At 44.4% G+C, this 17576-nt stretch overlaps 1 protein-coding gene across 3 annotated transcripts; it reads right to left on the bottom strand.

Moving 5' to 3' along the window:
- Positions 1-3514: 3514 nt before the first annotated feature.
- On the bottom strand, positions 3515-16201 carry LOC137535110 (zinc finger protein ZFP2-like). Of its 3 annotated transcripts, XM_068256915.1 has the most exons (5): positions 16134-16201; positions 13505-13583; positions 13056-13153; positions 10900-11557; positions 3515-7228 (listed from the first exon to the last, which is right to left on the bottom strand). In XM_068256915.1, the coding sequence occupies exons 2-5, from the start codon at positions 13533-13535 to the stop codon at positions 6174-6176; spliced, it is 1842 nt and encodes a 613-aa protein (XP_068113016.1). In that variant the 5' UTR covers positions 13536-13583; positions 16134-16201; the 3' UTR covers positions 3515-6173. The 3 variants fall into 3 exon arrangements, with proteins under 3 accessions (XP_068113016.1, XP_068113015.1, XP_068113014.1); XM_068256914.1 differs by lacking the exon at positions 16134-16201 and having other exon boundaries at positions 3515-7225; positions 13505-13866; XM_068256913.1 differs by lacking the exon at positions 16134-16201 and having other exon boundaries at positions 13505-13865.
- Positions 16202-17576: the final 1375 nt, after the last annotated feature.

Genomic DNA, 17576 nt, shown 5'->3' with positions numbered 1-17576 from the left:
TTTGTATACACACTATTCATTCATTTTTTCATTCACGTTTTTGCTGATGCTGCCTTGTTGTTGTATTTATTCATCATGTTATTTGATTGACGGTGTGATTATACATTATATATACATGTTTTTCCACTTTACATGATGTTTTTCAATGGATGTTGAGATCCTTGATATTATTATATAGGGACTTATAATCATTGAATTTATGCATGGCTGCCATTATTGTTTTTAAGTGTTTTTGAATAAAGATGATGAATAAATTATTTAACCATTTGAGTGGTGCGGTCTTTGAGGGAACTACTGTCCTTGGTTAGTTTTCACCTAGTACAGAATGACTCAATGTGTGTACTGAATAGCTGATAACTCTGCAGAGGAAGTCTGGTGAGGATAAGGTGACACAACAGCTACATAAGAAAGCACAGAGACAGCGGGAGCCCAAACAGTGCAATATGTTGTGATAAATGACAGGAGAGTGAAGGAGAATGGAGCTCACAAAGGAGGGCTGCAGGCATGGCAACCAACCAAGAAGGCAGGTGCAGATTCACAAAGCTGTCTCCCCTCAGGTGTATCCAAATCATCAAGAGGGAAAGAGGCGCCCAAAGGATATAAAACTAAGTTAAAATCAACTAAAATATAAAGAGGAACTCCGGGATTGGATGGAAGGCACAAGCTATGCTTAGGGACTGGAGAGCCATTTCTGTGTGAAATATCCTTTGCATGGGCTGGGAGTCTGTCTCTATGCTAAGCCCCCTGTTATTCTGTGTGTGGGGGCTTGGAGGCTGTTTCTATGCTGGGCTCCCTGCTATTCTGTGTATGGGGGCTGAGAGGCTGTTTCTATGCTGGGCCCCCATTTATTCTGTGTGTGGGGGCTGGGAGGCTGTTTCTATGCTGGGCCCGTTATTCTGTGTATGGGGGCTGGGAGGCTGTTTCTATACTGGGTCCCTGTTATTCTGTGTGTGGGGGCTAGGAGGCTGTTTCTATGCTGGACCACTGTTATTTAGTGTGTGGGCGCTGGGAGGCTGTTTCTATGCTGGATCCCCTGTTATTCTGTGTGTGGGGGCTGGGAGGCTTTTTCTATGCTGGACTCCGTTATTCTGTGTGTGGGGGCTGTAAAGCTGTTTCTATGCTGGGCCCCCTGTTATTCTGTGTGTGGGGGCTGGGAGGCTGTTTCTATGCTTGACCCCCTATTATTCTGTGTGTGGGGGCTGGGAGGCTGTTTCTCTGCTGGATCCCGTTATTCTGTGTGTGGGGGCTGGGAGGCTGTTTCTATGCCAGACCCCCTATTATTCTGTGTGTGTGGGCTGGGAGGCTGTTTCTATGCTGGACCCCCTATTATTCTGTGTGTGGGGGCTGGGAGGTTGTTTGTATGCCGGACCCCCTATTATTCTGTGTGTGGGGGCTGGGAGGCTGTTTCTCTGCTGGATCCCCTGGTATTTTGTGTGTGGGGGCCGGGAAGCTGTTCTATGCTGGTCCCCCTGTTATTCTGTGCGTGACGGCTGGGAGGCTGTTTCTAGTTTCAAAATTCTTTATTGGGTTTTGCGTAGAAAAGTAGGCCAAAGCGCCAAGGAACCCACGCAGGGGATATAAAATTATGGCAATAAAGGAAACAACCAACCAAAACTGGTTAAAAGATATACAAATAAGAAAAATCAAGTAAAGTTATCTTACCAGCAGACTCAAAGTACAATCACAGCAGAATATACATTTTAGCTAATTCACCAAAGGTTTTCAGAAAATTGAGATAGTGACACAGACCTTTATTTTCTAGCCAAGCAATTCAGGGTGACCATGTATTATAGAAACCGTGCATATTATCTGTTATCTTAGCTGTAATGTGGGCAGCCAGCATTATTTCGGAAGCCATGTTGAAAACATCTTCAACTGGTAGGTCGGTGTAAGCCAAATTCGGTCCAGTACACTAATAGCTATGGAAACTATATGCTGGACCAGTCTATGGGTTGAATTGCTAAGTCTAAGGGGTTTATCGCCCAGGAGAAGAAAGTTCGGGGTAAAGGGAATTTGGCGTCCTAACACATTGTTAATTGTCTTCCACATGGTTTTCCAACAATGCTGTGTCCTATAGCATACCCACCAAGTATGCCACAACGTGCCCACAGCACCACAACCTCTAGGTAATCTAGAAGGGTCTAGTTCATCCAACCTATTGGGAGTCTAGTACACCCGATGCAGCAACGTGATGGAACATTCAAGGGTACAGAAATACATGCTATACTTAGTCATTGTCTCACAGCAATGTCCCCATCTTCTAACCGACAGAACTCTGCCAGTTTCATTCAGCCTCCCTCTTAATAAGGTGTGTGTGTGTGTGTGTGTGTGCGTGCGTGCGTGTGTGTGTGTGTGCGTGCGTGTGTGTGTGTTAGGATCATTCAACACTGCATATAGAGTCGATATTTGGCCCTTATACAAAGGATTATTTTTTACAAAGAACTTCATGAAAAGGTATACTTTAGGGAGTGTCCTTCAATCGTCAATGATTTAAGAAAATGATGGAAGCTCTGTATAAAATCTTGAGGACATTACACAAGATTGCTTCACAAAGTTGCCAACAGTGAAAAGTTTATTGGATGACTACCACTTGAAAGCTTCTGGGGTTAAGCCCAAGGTCAGATTCTGGAAGGGTTCTGTCATCAAAGAGACTGGAGACTGCAAATATTTCTATCTGGAGACCTTCCACATAGCAAATGATGGAACCGTTACTGGGGATAGCAATTGAATGAGAGGAATGTTTTTTTCCTAGCCCACATGATTCCCCTAAGCGACAATGGAGACAGGAGATACAATGGAGACAGTTTTATTATCTTTTAGGCGCCTTTTCCCCCAATTGTAGCAGAAACAACTTAAGAGTATTCTACTACAGAACTTTGGGTGCCTAAACACACTCAGGGTAATGGCTCCATGGGGCACACATAAAATAGAGCCCCCCATTGAGAAGCCTAGTGGGGCAGCAATATAACAGCAATATAACAAGCTCCGATTGGCCTCTGCTAGTTTTATATATGGAGCATTTAGAGGCCTAAAATTGTAGCATAAAGAAAGAAGCTCTATCACCTGTTATTTAAGCCTCATATCATAAACAGGATAAGTACAGGATTTTGTAAAGACTACTACAAACATCTCCCCAATATATATGAGTAGAGAGGTGTTCACGTCTGCAATACACTGCTCTTAACTACCTGAGCGGTATGAACGAGCTCAGCTTGTCCATTACCGCCGCGGTGGATTGCTCAGCCCCTGGAGGGTCTTTTTACACCAAATTTTCGGAGGGGGAGTAGCTAGCATATGGATAGCTACATCACCCCTCCAATCCCCGCCGGCCCGCTCTGATCCCCCCGATCGTGCTGTTTTATACATATCCCCCCCCCCCCGGCCCCCCGCGCAGCATTTCCATAGCCTCCAGGAGCCGCTATGGCGGCGATCGGAACTGCGCATTACGTCATGCCGATTGTCGCCATAGCAACGCCTGAAGCTATGGCGGAAGTCACGGCCATCGCAGGATCGTGGCCAGGTAAATATCGCCGGCGGCGAGCAGAGGGAGGGGGACAGTGCCGGGGGACTTGGGGGCAAAGTGTAGCTAGCCTAGTGCTAGCTACACCAATGTAGACACATTTTCTTTTGAAAAAAAAGCCACCCGCGGCCGCATGTCCGCATTTAAGCGAACGCCAGGGTGGTTAAGGCACTATTGTATTAACCTGAGGAAGTGGGCCAGCACCCCTGAAACGTGTTGTCTATTGTGCATGAAATAAACGTATACTTACCTGTTGTGGTTGTCCTTGAGGTGGTAAGAACTCCTATTTATATGAAGAAATCAGACACTTAGGGCACCTCCAACAGAGCCCCTACTCCTAAATATATACTTGGCTTAATTCAGCAATATGTCCACTTTCAGAGAACAACAAAACTGACCTACATATGACATGGCCACCCCATAGTGATCCGAACCGACAGGGCTATAATCATAAGACAACAGAGCTAGTGGAGTAAACCATAGCAAAAAATCTGCATCAGCTGTAAAGATTGCTTAACAGTTCTCCCTTAAGGGAGAAAAAGGTTATTAACGATAACACTAGTGTGACATATAGAAAGGGGGCATAAAGTAACACAGTGATTAGAAAAGAAACCCCGTCTGCTCAGAACACAAATGGAGGGACCCCGAATGGGGACAGAGCCTTAGTATGTCGTCTCTTTTGTAGTGTACTTGGAACATTTCTGTTCTAATAACATGCAAACAGATCCTGTATCATGAACTTAAAAAAAAAAAGAACGGGTACGTAAAGAAAACCCAGATGGGTGCAAATAATCAAACAATTTAAATCTAAATAACCGTGAACAAGTCTTATTGTGTTCAAGATCATAACTGCCCAGAAGTGTTCATTTCAGCAGGATAACACATATCATATAACAAGAATATCCCAGACAGATGGTACCGGCAGCTCAAAGAGAACAGTAGATAAGTCCAGGGACTATTATTAGAAACAGACAGTGGATGTAAACTATCAACCATAGCATAAGGCAGAGAAGATACTCCATTAGGTACGTGGATGGTAAGGGAATCCAGAGTCTTGAAGGGAAATACACCATCGTACATTACAGCTTCTTTTTATCAGCATGAACAAGTACATAGAAATTCAGACGGTAGTCGGTGGTTTGTAAAGACATAATGAGGAAGAGCTACAGTCAAAAGGCATCGAAGAACAAGAAATACTCATCTCTGGTAATACTTAGGCATCTATCAGTACAGGCAACTGGTCACCGGTGTGGATTGTCCTGTCATTAGAGGTTAGAGACCCCAGCTTAGCCTCAAGAAAGTAATGTGGATCAGGACAGTCCATGGCCCCAAAGCTGTAAATAGCATATAGGGGTAGTGTATAAGCTATCTGAGGATCAAGGTAATTTTAAAGGGGACGCTCTTGCAAAAGTCCGCCATTCAGGAGAATAGGTCAAGTGTATGCAGATTGGTATCGTGTGGAGAGCAGATTAATGTCAGTGAGACCAAGAAGGACTGAAGAGCATCTCAAGGACCTGTAACTCACCTATCTTGTGTTGCTCGCCGAGCCAAAGTAGCTGTGGTACCGACCCTAGCAGGTCACGGAGAACGCTGTGGTAAGGCTTGAGGCACAGTAAGGTCATGAGGAATACCCGCATGGATCAGCGCCCTACATGCATCATCCAGAGGTTTGCAGGTATAAGTGCGACCTCCATGCTGAAAGGTGATCATGAAGGAAAATCTCCATCTGTAACAGACTGCAGTTTGTTGCAATGCCAGAGTCCCCGGGCAAAATTACCTCCGCTTCAGGATAGTAGAGGGGGCGATGTATGCATATATCTGCACTGTAACAGGAATGCCAGGTAGAGGGTTGAGATTACGAGCAGCTGCAAGATTTTGGTCTTGGCCATTTTTTTGTTGCACAACATCCCTAGGCAGCTCTGGGTTCCAAAGAGGGTTAAAAGAAAGAGGTTGGCTTATTCATGGGATCGGCTTATAGTGGAGGATACAGTATATAGTAGAACCAAGCTAATAACCCATTCAGTACTCTGTGTGTGAGAAATGTGCCTGGAAATGTGAGCTCTCAGCAGCTGTCAGCTCCCAGGATCAGCCACATACACGGCTCCTCTCTGTGTGGCTTTATAAGACTCTGACTCATTACATCACACAGCAGAGTAGTGCCTCCCTCTGCAGCACAATGGGGAACTCTGACACTGACTCTCCATACAGCCGGCTCTCCTAAAGCCTTTGTAGTGGAGGAGAGTCACATTTGGCCACACACTAAAGTAATTTCTCTGGGGGATTTGTGCAGAGTTTGCAGCCTGTATGACAGCAGAAGTAACAGGCAGATGTGTGTGATTTGTGCCATACTGTCTGCTCTGAGGGGAAAGCTGTGCAGGAGAGCAGTGACTGCTGGAGCCGCTAACTGAGGGAGGAGACAGCAGTACAGATCCATCACCCACTGTACACTGCTGATCCTGGGGAGACAAGAGGTGCTGATAGCTGACATTTCTTTCTAGGCATACTGACCACACAAAGTATATAGAAGGTTTTACAGGCCTGCTATGAGACTTCCTCCTGTGAGAGACTAAAAATATTACAAATGTCACTATCATGGTCCTTTAAGGGTAATGTTAGGCATAAGTATCAATCCTGAGAAATGCCTCCGTAAATGTCACCGGGAGTGTGTTTTATAATGTGAAACTAGAGTCCCTTTCTGAGTAAAACATTTCCCACACTCTGAACATGAGTAAGGACGCACTCCTGTGTGTATTCTGTGGTGTGTCTGAAGGCTTGAACTAGAAGAGAATGTTTTCCCACACTCTGAACATGAGTAACGACACTCTCCTGTGTGTATCCTCTGGTGAATACGAAGGCTTGAGCTATAAGAGAATTTTTTCCCGCACTCTGAACATGAGTAAGGGCGCTCTCCTGTGTGAGTCCTTTGGTGCTTTTGGAGGGTTGTACTACAAGAGAATTTTTTCCCACACTCTGAACATGCGTAAGGACGCTCTCCTGTGTGAGTCTTCTGGTGCGTCCGAAGGACTGAGCTCATAGTAAATTTTTTCCCACACTCTGAACATGAGTAAGGACGGTCTTCTGTGTGTGTTCTCTGGTGAGACTCAAGCTGTGAAATAGAAGGAAAGTGTTTGCCACATTCTAAACATGAATAAGGACGCTCACCAGTGTGGATCGTCTGGTGACATTGAAGGTTTGCATTATGATAGAGATTTTTCCCACATTCTGAATAAGGCCAATGTTCTCCATGGCTTCTCTGGTGTCGACGAAATATTTTATGACGATGGAAACGTTTCCCACACTCTGAACATGAAAAAGGCCTCAGCTCTTTGTGACTTCTTTGGTGCTTAACAAAGTCCCAATAAGAAATACAAAAATTATCACAGAACAGACATGAATATTTCTTGGTGTCTTCACCTGTTACAGTATCTGCTGTACTGGAAGATTCCTGAGAATTAGCCCAATCATTGGCTCTGCCAGCAGTGTGCACACCTGGAGGGATACTTGGGGTAACAGGATGTGACCCTCCAGAAGCTTCCTGATAATTGGAGGGATTTGCAGAGTTAGCTGCAGGAATAAGCGTGAAAAGTACATTCCCAACAATGGTGACAATTACTGGAGGAATCTGTGTGACGTCATTATCCTCTACATTACAAGGAGGAGGTACAAGAATGAGTCCCTCTGACCTGTTCCTGATATTGTCTCCACCTGCTGGGAGAAGAGTGAAAGTACATGTTACCGGCTGATGTCAGAGGCCTCACTACTTATCAAACCAAATCTCTGATTGGCCCCCTGCTCAAACTGCACATAAGTAATGACTCCTTCTGTCATGGCTATGTGTTATACTGAGGAATGGCGATGGGCCTTTCATATGGTGTACAGTATCTCCTCATTTGTTGGTGCTGTGATGTTATACTGAGGAATGGAGATGGGCCTTTCATATGGTGTACAGTATCTCCTCCTCATTTGTTGGTACTATGATGTTATACTGAGGAATGGAGATGGACCTTTCATATGGTGTACAGTATCTCCTCCTCATTTGTTGGTAGTATGATGTTATACTGAGGAATAGAGATGGGCCTTTCATATGATGTACAGTATCTCCTCCCCATTTGTTGGCACTATGATGTTATACTGAGGAATGGAGATGGGTCTGTCATATGGTGTACAGTATCTCCTCCCCATTTGTTGGTACTATGATGTTATACTGAGGAATGGAGATGGGCCTTTCATATGGTGTACAGTATCTCCTCCCCATTTGTTGGTACTATGATGTTATACTGAGGAATGGAGATGGGCCTTTCATATGCTGTACAGCATCTCCTACTCATTTGTTGGTGCTGTGATGTTATACTGAGGAATGGAGATGGGCCTTTCATATGGTGTACAGTATTTCCTCCTCATTTGTTGGTGCTATGATGTTATAGTGAAGAATGGAGATGGGCCTTTCATATGGTGTACAGTATCTCCTCCTCATTTGTTGGTACTATGATGTTATACTGAGGAATGGAGATGAGCCTCTCATATGGTGTACAGTATCTCCTCCTCATTTGTTGGTGCTGTGATGTTATACTGAGGAATGGAGATGGGCCTTTCATATGGTGTGCAGTATCTCCTCCTCATGTGTTGGTGCTATGATGTTATACTGAGGAATGGAGATGGGCCTTTCATATGGTGTACAGTATCTCCTCCTCATTTGTTGGTGCTATGATGTTATACTGAGGAATGGAGATGGGCCTTTCATATGGTGTACAGTAGCTCCTCCCCATTTGTTGGTACTATGATGTTATATTGAGAAATGGAGATGGGCCTTTCATATGGTGTACAGTATCTCCTCCTCATGTGTTGGTACTATGATGTTATACTGAGGAATGGAGATGGACCTTTCATATGGTGTACAGTATCTCCTCCTCATGTGTTGGTACTATGATGTTATACTGAGGAATGGACATGGACATTTCATATGGTGTACAGTATCTCCTCCTCATTTGTTGGTACTATGATGTTATACTGAGGAATGGAGATGGACCTTTCATATGATGTACAGTATCTCCTGATGTGTTGGTACTATGGTGTTATACTGAGGAATGGAGATGGGCCTTTCATATGGTGTACAGTATCTCCTCCTCATTTGTTGGTGCTATGATGTTATACTGAGGAATGGAGATGGGCCTTTCATATGGTGTACAGCATCTCCTCCTTATTTGTTGGTACTATGATGTTATACTGAGGAATGGAGATCAGCCTTTCATATGCTGTACAGCATCTCCTACTCATTTGTTGGTGCTGTGATGTTATACTGAGGAATGGAGATGGGCCTTTCATATGGTGTACAGTATTTCCTCCTCATTTGTTGGTGCTATGATGTTATACTGAGGAATGGAGATGGGCCTTTCATATGGTGTACAGTATCTCCTCCTCATGTGTTGGTACTATGATGTTATACTGAGGAATGGAGATGGACCTTTCATTTGGTGTACAGTATCTCCTCCTCATGTGTTGGTACTATGATGTTATACTGAGGAATGGAGATGGGCCTTTCATATGGTGTACAGTATCTCCTCCTCATGTGTTGGTACTATGATGTTATACTGAGGAATGGACATGGACATTTCATATGGTGTACAGTATCTCCTCCTCATGTGTTGGTACTATGATGTTATACTGAGGAATGGAGATGGGCCTTTCATGTGGTGTACAGTATCTCCTCCTCATGTGTTGGTACTATGATGTTATACTGAGAAATGGAGATGGACCTTTCATATGATGTACAGTATCTCCTCATGTGTTGGTACTATGATGTTATACTGAGGAATGGAGATAGGCCTTTCATATGGTGTACAGTATCTCCTCCTCATGTGTTGGTACTATGATGTTATACTGAGGAATGGAGATGGACCTTTCATATGATGTACAGTATCTCCTCATGTGTTGGTGCTATGATGTTATACTGAGGCTGCTTTCACATGGAGGCTGCCAAATACAGGCTTCAGGGAATACCGCGTTAGTACACTATGTTCATGGTCTGGCAACCAGCCGAGCAGGAAGTGATGCGTGCTTACGATCACTTCCTGCTTTGCGTATTGCAAAAATACGCATGCACGCCAAATATTTAAAAACCCTGCGTGCCATAAAATAACATGAATTCTGGGCTGACGCAGGTCACCAAAGGTCACCACGGGTCCTACGCGGTGATGAAGTGCTGTGCTAGCGTTAGATAGGGCACTTTCTGCGCAACGTGGGAACGTGGGTATGAACTTCCCCATAGGGTTTCGTCAGGCTGCGGTAGCAGTGCAGCAGTTTGCAGCGACGCACCGCTCCAGTGTGAATGAACCCTCAGAAATGGGTCTTCCATATGGTGTACAGTATCTCCTCCTCATTTGTTGGCACTATGATGTTATACTGAGGAATGGAGATGGGCCTTTCATATGGTGTACAGTATCTCCCCCTCATTTGTTGGTACTATGATGTTATACTGAGGAATGGAGATGGGTCTTTCATATGGTGTACAGTATATCCTCCTCATTTGTTGGTGCTATGATGTTATACTGAGGAATGGAGATGGGCCTTTCATATGGTGTACAGCATCTCCTCCTCATCTATTGGTACTATGATGTTACACTGAGGAATGGAGATGGGCCTTTCATATGGTGTACAGTATCTCCCCCTCATTTGTTGGTACTATGATGTTATACTGAGGAATGGAGATGGGTCTTTCATATGCTGTACAGTATCTCCTCCTCATTTGTTGGTACTATGATGTTATACTGAGGAATGGAGATGGGCCTTTCATATGGTATACAGTATATCCTCCTCATTTGTTGGTGCTATGATGTTATACTGAGGAATGGAGATGGGCCTTTCATATGGTGTACAGCATCTCCTCCTCATCTATTGGTACTATGATATTACACTGAGGAATGGAGATGGGTCTTTCATATGGTGTACAGTATCTCCCCCTCATTTGTTGGTAATATGATGTTATACTGAGGAATGGAGATGGGCTGTAGAGTATCTCCTCATTTGTTGGGACCATGATATTATATTGAGGCTGCTAAAATGTAATTGCACTCGCTGCAAAAGAGCAGACACATTTAAGAGGGGATATGACAAGAGATGTGCATGCTTGGTAGAGGGAAGACGCTTGTTGTGGTGAGCAGTGAGCAGTGAGGTGGTGGAGTCCAGACTGTGCATGAGGACTCCTGTCATATGTTTGTCTGTATAGTAAAAAAGGACAGTGAAAGGAATTTTATATCCTTACAGAGCGCTCTCTGATGTGAATATCCGCTTATTCTACCATTGCCAGTCACTCTATATATCTTACATTCACAGTGAAAGAATAAAAGTGTAAAACATATAAGCATAGAACATCCATTCCTTACCTGCGCAGATATCTACAGATAATGTATCTGCTTTGATATAAGTCTTCATGTTACCATCCTCCACAGATGGCTGATCACTCCTCAGATACATATGTTCTTCTTCCTCTTCAATTGTCCCCATCATGTCACCCTCCTCCATAGATTGCTGATCACTCCTCACAAACGTCTCTTCTTCCTCTTTAATTGTCCTCATCTTGTCTCCCTCCAAAGACTGCTTATCACTCCTCACATACGTCTCCTCTTCTTCCTCTTTAATTGTCTTTATCATGTCACCCTCCTCCATAGACTGTTGATCACTCTCTACATATGTCTCTTCTTCTTCCTCTTTAATTGTCCTCATAATGTCACCCTCCTCCATGGTCTGCTGATCACTCCTCACATACGTCTCTTCTTCTTCCTCTTTAATTGTCCTCATCATGTCACCCTCCTCCATGGTCTGTTGATTACTCCTCACATACGTCTCTTCTTCTTCCTCTTTAATTGTCCTCATCATGTCACCCTCCTCCATGGTCTGTTGATCACTCCTCACATACGTCTCTTCTTCTTCCTCTTTAATTGTCCTCATCATGTCACCCTCCTCCATGGTCTGCTGATCACTCCTCACATACGTCTCTTCTTCTTCTTTAACTTTGCGTTTTACATCAATCCATTCCTCACACTAGAGCCACAAAACACGGAGAATGAAATTTTTAAAAGACATTTCTATCACTTCAGGTTTGCTTCAAAGGACTTACAAAGCCACAAAATAAATGTAATTTTACTTGCCTGGGGCTTCTTCCAGCCTATAGAAGTAATTTTGATTGTTTGCCACAGCTTCGGTCCTCTCCTGCACAGTATGCTCCCGGTGACTTGCGCACATTCTCATGTGGGGCAGGCAAGCATCTGCACATGTGCAGAAGACGCCAACCCATGGGGGGGGGGGTTAGCGATCCTTACAGGCTGGTAACTGCACGCCGGAGAGGACTGGAGCGGAGCCAGAGGAGTCAAATGTCTTCTAAGGACTGGAAGAAGTCCCGGGTAAAACTACATTTATTTTGTGGCCTTGTAAGTGCTTTAAAGCATACCTGAGAAAAGTTATAAGATAGATACTTACATTAGTAGTAGTAGCAGTAGGGTATTGTACCGTGTTAGCCATCAGTAAAAGCAAGAAGTTTTAAATCAGGATGATACCATTTATTGGCTAAGTAAAAATGAATAAAAATAAGCAAGCTTTCGGCCTTGCAGCCTTCGTTGGGCTTATATCCTGTTAGTTTGCAGGCTGGTGGTACAGACAGCTATATACATGCAACATCAAAAGGGAAAACAGATATTTTTTTCAAGCATAAATACATGTCATTAAGATGCCTTAATTCAAACAGAGCATTTTGAATTAAGGCATCTTAATGACATGTATTTATGCTTGACCCCATTTAGATACTCTGTTGAAATTAAGGCATCTTAATGACATGTATTTATGCTTGAAAAAAATATCTGTTTTCCCTTTTGATGTTATATGTATATAGCTGTCTGTACCACCAGCCTGCAAACTAACAGGATATAAGTCCGACGAAGGCTGCAAGGCCGAAAGCTTGCTTATTTGTATTCATTTTTACTTAGCCAATAAATGGTATCATCCTGATTTAAAACTTCTTGCTTTTACATCAGCAGTGGGAAGCCTGTGGATAGTCCAGAGGTTTCTCCGATCCTCTATGAGCTCTCTGTTCCAGCTCAGGGTCCCTCTGAACATATTTGAGAGAGTATTTCAAAAATGTTCTGGTGGCTACACCCCCATGTATGAGAGTGGCTGTACTGAGCATGCTTGAATACAATCCGCACATGTCCAGTACAGCAAACCCAGTCATGTACAGCTTTTTCCTGCAAGCACAAGCAGTTTCATGCTACTCAGCAGTTGTGAACCTCACTCACACATTTACAGTATCTATGCAATCTTACTTGGCCAGCAGTACACCCATGGAGAAGAAGAGGATCCTGGGCAGCAACAATGGGCTCAGGAAGGATTGGGAAGCCTCTGGACCATCCTGAAGCTTCCCACTACTTAGGTAAGTATCTAACGTTTAATTTGATTTTACTCACAGGTTTGCTTTAACACAAAAACACTAATTTATTCATATTTTGACACAATCTCTTAAGCATATTACACCCTCAGATCCACCTACCTGATCATAGTGGGAGATAGTGTGATTATCCTGTGTACAATCCCGGGAGTAAAGAGGACCTGTACACCTCTCTGATGGGTTTCTGTTACTGGATCCATCTGTAGGAAACACATACACTGACTGAATAAGTTTTCTCTCTATGTTTATCAGATGATGAGGGATCTTGGTGGCCCCTCCATACTGGCAGGGTTGTGGAGTCGGAGTTGGAATCGCAGTCAAGGAGTCAGAGCAAATTTGGCTACCTGGAGTCAGAGTTGGAGTCGGATGATTTTTGTAAAAAATCCACAGCCCTGCTAAGTATTAGACTAAGGAGTCAGAGATACTTTGGGTACCTTGAGTCGGAGTCGGTGGTTTCCTAAACTGAGGAGTCAGAGTCGGATGATTTTTGTATCGACTCCATGGCCCTGCTTTACTGGTCTCTGCCTTACAAAACATTAGTCTCTTCTTACCTGGTGATATGAGGGGAAGCTGATGCTCCATAATGGTGTCCTTGTAGAGGTCCTTGTATCCGTCTATATGCTGCCACTCCTGCATAAAGAAATAGACAGTGGAGGACACATGGGGGGGTGATAATGATAGAAACCCCCATTGCTGTGTGCAGATTGTCTCCTGGGAAGGAAATCACATTAGGGTGAGTATATAAGAAGATACAGGAGACATTTCCCTGGGTCAGGCAGTGATGATGGAGGACACATGGGGGGAGTGTAGGGAGGATGATGATAGAAGCCCCCATTGTTGGGTGCAGATTGGCTCCTGGGAATAGGGTTGCCACCCAGCCGGTATCTGGGCGGCTTAACCGGAAATTCCACTGTAAAGCCGGAGGCCGGAATTTTTTTTTACCGGCAAGTCATTTGCCGGTAAAAGTCTAAGGTTGTCTGACTCCTTTCACCCCTCTTCTAAGATTGGCTTCAATTCCAACCAATCATGAGCGAGTGTTGCCGCGCCCCCTGGCTGTGTTATTCACTCGCACAGGCTGGGGTAGGAGGAGTCGGCAGCTGACAGTCCTTGCTTCCTTGTGTGAGCAGCACTTGTGGTCCGTCTCTGTGCTGGGCTGCCTGTTACAGCTAGGAGAGGAAAAGGCAGAGACGTTATGAGCAGCAGTACAATGTGCTGCTGTCGTGTGAGGAAAGCTGGAATGTGAATGAGAGGACGGGGGAGGAATGTCAGAGGTGAGCAGAGAGGAGCCCTAGATTAGAGAAGGGATAGACAGGATGAATAATGCCAGTGCTGATGCTGTTATACAGTTCAGGGAAACACAGCTATTCCTATAGTGCACCAATGACGTAATTAATTTGTGTGTTGTATATTAGCAGAAATATGTCATTGTTGCATTATAGGAATTGCTCTCTAGTTCCCTGAGCTGTGGAGACTGGGGCCATTTGAGAGAGCAAGCTAACCCTGCCCTCCTAGGTGCATGTCAGAAATATTTAAAGTAATTAAAAGAAAGTTCCAGACCTGTAGAGAGGGAAGCCTCAGCATCCTATTGAAGTCCCTCTCGGTGGTCTGAAGTTCCCCATTGCTGAGCGCAGCCCCCTCCACATCGGGGCAGCGCAGCATGTCTTCCTGGATCATAGCCGCGCGATCCTGTCTAAAATTGTGCAGTAGCACGGAGCTGGAGAGTCCGGCTTACTGTGCATGTGCGAGCTGCCTTAGCGCCTATGATCCAGGAAGACGTGCTGCGGGGCCCTGATAGGAGTTGCAAGGTGAACTAAGCTTTTTTTTTTTACTTACCTGGGGCTACTTCCAGCCTGTGTCTGTGTCCCTCGCTGCAGATCCAGTCTTCTCCAGCGTGCCGCCCCTCGCAATTCCTTTAAGCTTTGATGGAAACATTATACTGTGTCTATGGCAGGTTTGCTCTTAATTCAAATGAGGATTAATTGCTGCAGGTACGCCCTGCGTTCCAAACAGACTGCATGCGTCCTATTAGATGTGCTGCAAGCCTCACTACGGGCACTTCCTCTTTCCGGTTTGAAGGAGGTAGTGCCCGTAGTGAGGCTTGCAACACATCCAATAGGAAGCGTTCAACCTGCTTGAAGCACAGGGCGGATGGCGGAATTATAGGTAACTAACACCTTTTATCCCCACCGCGTACCTGCAGCAATTAATCCTCATTTGAATCAGTCTATGGTAGAGGTGAGATTAGGTTGTGAGCTCCTCTAAGGACAGCCATGACATGACTATGTGCTCTGTACAGTGCTGCAGAAGATGTCAGTGCTATATAAATACATAATAATAATATGGTAGGACATTCGACTAGGACTATGGTAGGATTAGATTGTGAGCTCTGCTGAGGGTAGTCAGTGACATGACAATGTACTCTGTAAAGTTCTGCAGAAGATGTCAGCGCTATATAAATACATAATAATATGGTAGGACATTTGGAGTATGACTATGGCAAGGATTAGATGGTAAGCTCCTCTGGGGACACTCAGTGAAATGACTATGTACTCTGTAAAGTGCTGCAGAAGATGTCGGCGCTATTTAAATATGCAAAAATAATGGCTGGTTGTATGATAGATAGGACCTTTTAATTTCTCTTCACAGGTTGGGAGTACCATCTATAGTATACCATGGATAGGTTTTCTATATTTTAATGTTATGCCTATTATTAACCATAATCTGTTGTAATCATGCCCTCTTCTTCCTGTTCTTGTTCAATTTTGGCCGTCATCTTGAGCGATTTTGAAAAAAAAAAGGGGGGGCGTAACAGACCACACCCACTTTTAGGCCACACCCCAGGCCACACCCCCAAGCTGGTATTTTTTTTTTTTTTTTTTACCCAAAAGGTGGCAACCCTACCTGGGAAGGATATCACATTAGGGTGTGTATATAAGAAGATACAAGAGACATTTCCCTGGGTCAGGCAGTGATGATGGAGGACACATGGAGGGAATGTGGGGAGGATAATGATAGAAGCCCCCATTGCTGGGTGCAGATTGGCTCCTGGGAGGGAAATCACATTAGAGTGTGGCTATAAGAAGATACAGGAGACATTTCCCTGGGTCAGGCAGGGAGGTCACGCAGAAGGGGACAAAGGGCGATTATTCCCTGTAAATAGAAATTAAATTATGTAATTACCTCCTATTTCGACACCACATCGGGCCGACCCAGCAATAGCAGCTGCCTACTTCCGGTCCTGCCCTACAGCTTCCGGTCTGTGCTTTCCACCCTGGCATTAGTGCAGTGTTCCTGTTAGAAGTGAGATCAGGTTTCCATCTTGTGGACAAAACGGGAACTGCAATCACCATTATGATTCCTCTTACAGGTACCTCCATCTTATGGTTAGTTTTCGAACTGCTGCCCAATTTCACTTTACTGTGTGTGGACTGTCATTAACAATTATAATTCCAGTATTTGTAAAGCGCATTGCTCCTCTCGGACTTAAGGTCCCCGACGCACTGCAAATCCGATTTGCGATTCCGAATTTGTCCTGGATGCTATCAAAACAAGCAGAAAAACACGCAGCATGCAAAAATCGCAATCGAATGTAAAATCACATCAAAATCGGAATTGGAATTGCATGTAGTGGGCAAGAGCCCTCCAAACAATTGTGAGGCAGCCACTAGAGCGCACTCAGTGGGCAGTAGCAGTGTGAGGGAGTCTCACCCAAAAACTCCTTACTGAATATGTGCTGGCTTACTGAATTAGCAAGGGCCAACATTCAAACCCAGGTCTCCTATGTCAGAGGCAGAACCCTTAACCATTACTGTACACTATCCAGCTAGGGCCATAATACTCCATGCCTTACACTGATTAATATTATTTAGTATTTATATAGCACCAACATCTTCCGCAGCACTTTACAGAGTATATATAGCAATGTCACTTGCTGTCCCTCAGAGGAGCTCACAATCTATTCCCTATCATAGGGAATATCTATCGAAGTCTAGGGCCAAACTTAGAAAGAAGTCAAATGACTTATCTATATATTTTTGGGAAGTGGGAGGAAACTGGAGTGCTCAGAAGAAACCCATGCAGACACGGGGAGAACATACACACTCCTTACAAATAATGCCCCGGCTGGGATTCAAACCGGGGACCCAGCGCTGCAAGGTGAGAGCACTAATCACTGCTACACCATGCAGCCCATTGATGAGGACCGACCAGCTCAAACAAGTGAATACATGTTGGATTGCTATGGCTATGTAAAGTTAAAGGAGAACTGTAGTGAGAGGTATATGGAGGCTGCCATATTTATTTCCATTTAAACAATACCAGTTGCCTGGCTGTCCTGCTGATCCTTTGCCTCTAATACTTTCAGCCATAGGCCCTGAACAAGCATGCAGCAGATCAGGTGTTTCTGACAGTTTTGACAGATAAGACAAGATTAGCTGCATGCTTGTTTCTGGGGTGATTTGGACACTTCTTCAGCCAAATAGATCAGCAGAGCTGCCAGGTAACTGGTATTGCTTAAAAGGAAATAAACATGGAAGCCTCCATATACCTCTCACTACAGTTCTCCTTTAAGGAGCAGTTCTAATAATTCCAAGGTAACACTTTTTTAAAGAACAAACGACACCC

The sequence above is a fragment of the Hyperolius riggenbachi genome, chromosome 10, assembly GCF_040937935.1.
Source record: "Hyperolius riggenbachi isolate aHypRig1 chromosome 10, aHypRig1.pri, whole genome shotgun sequence".
In the NCBI taxonomy this organism is placed as follows: Eukaryota; Metazoa; Chordata; class Amphibia; order Anura; family Hyperoliidae; genus Hyperolius; species Hyperolius riggenbachi.
Note: the sequence above shows the minus strand (reverse complement) of the source record. Positions and strands in the feature narration are given on the sequence as shown.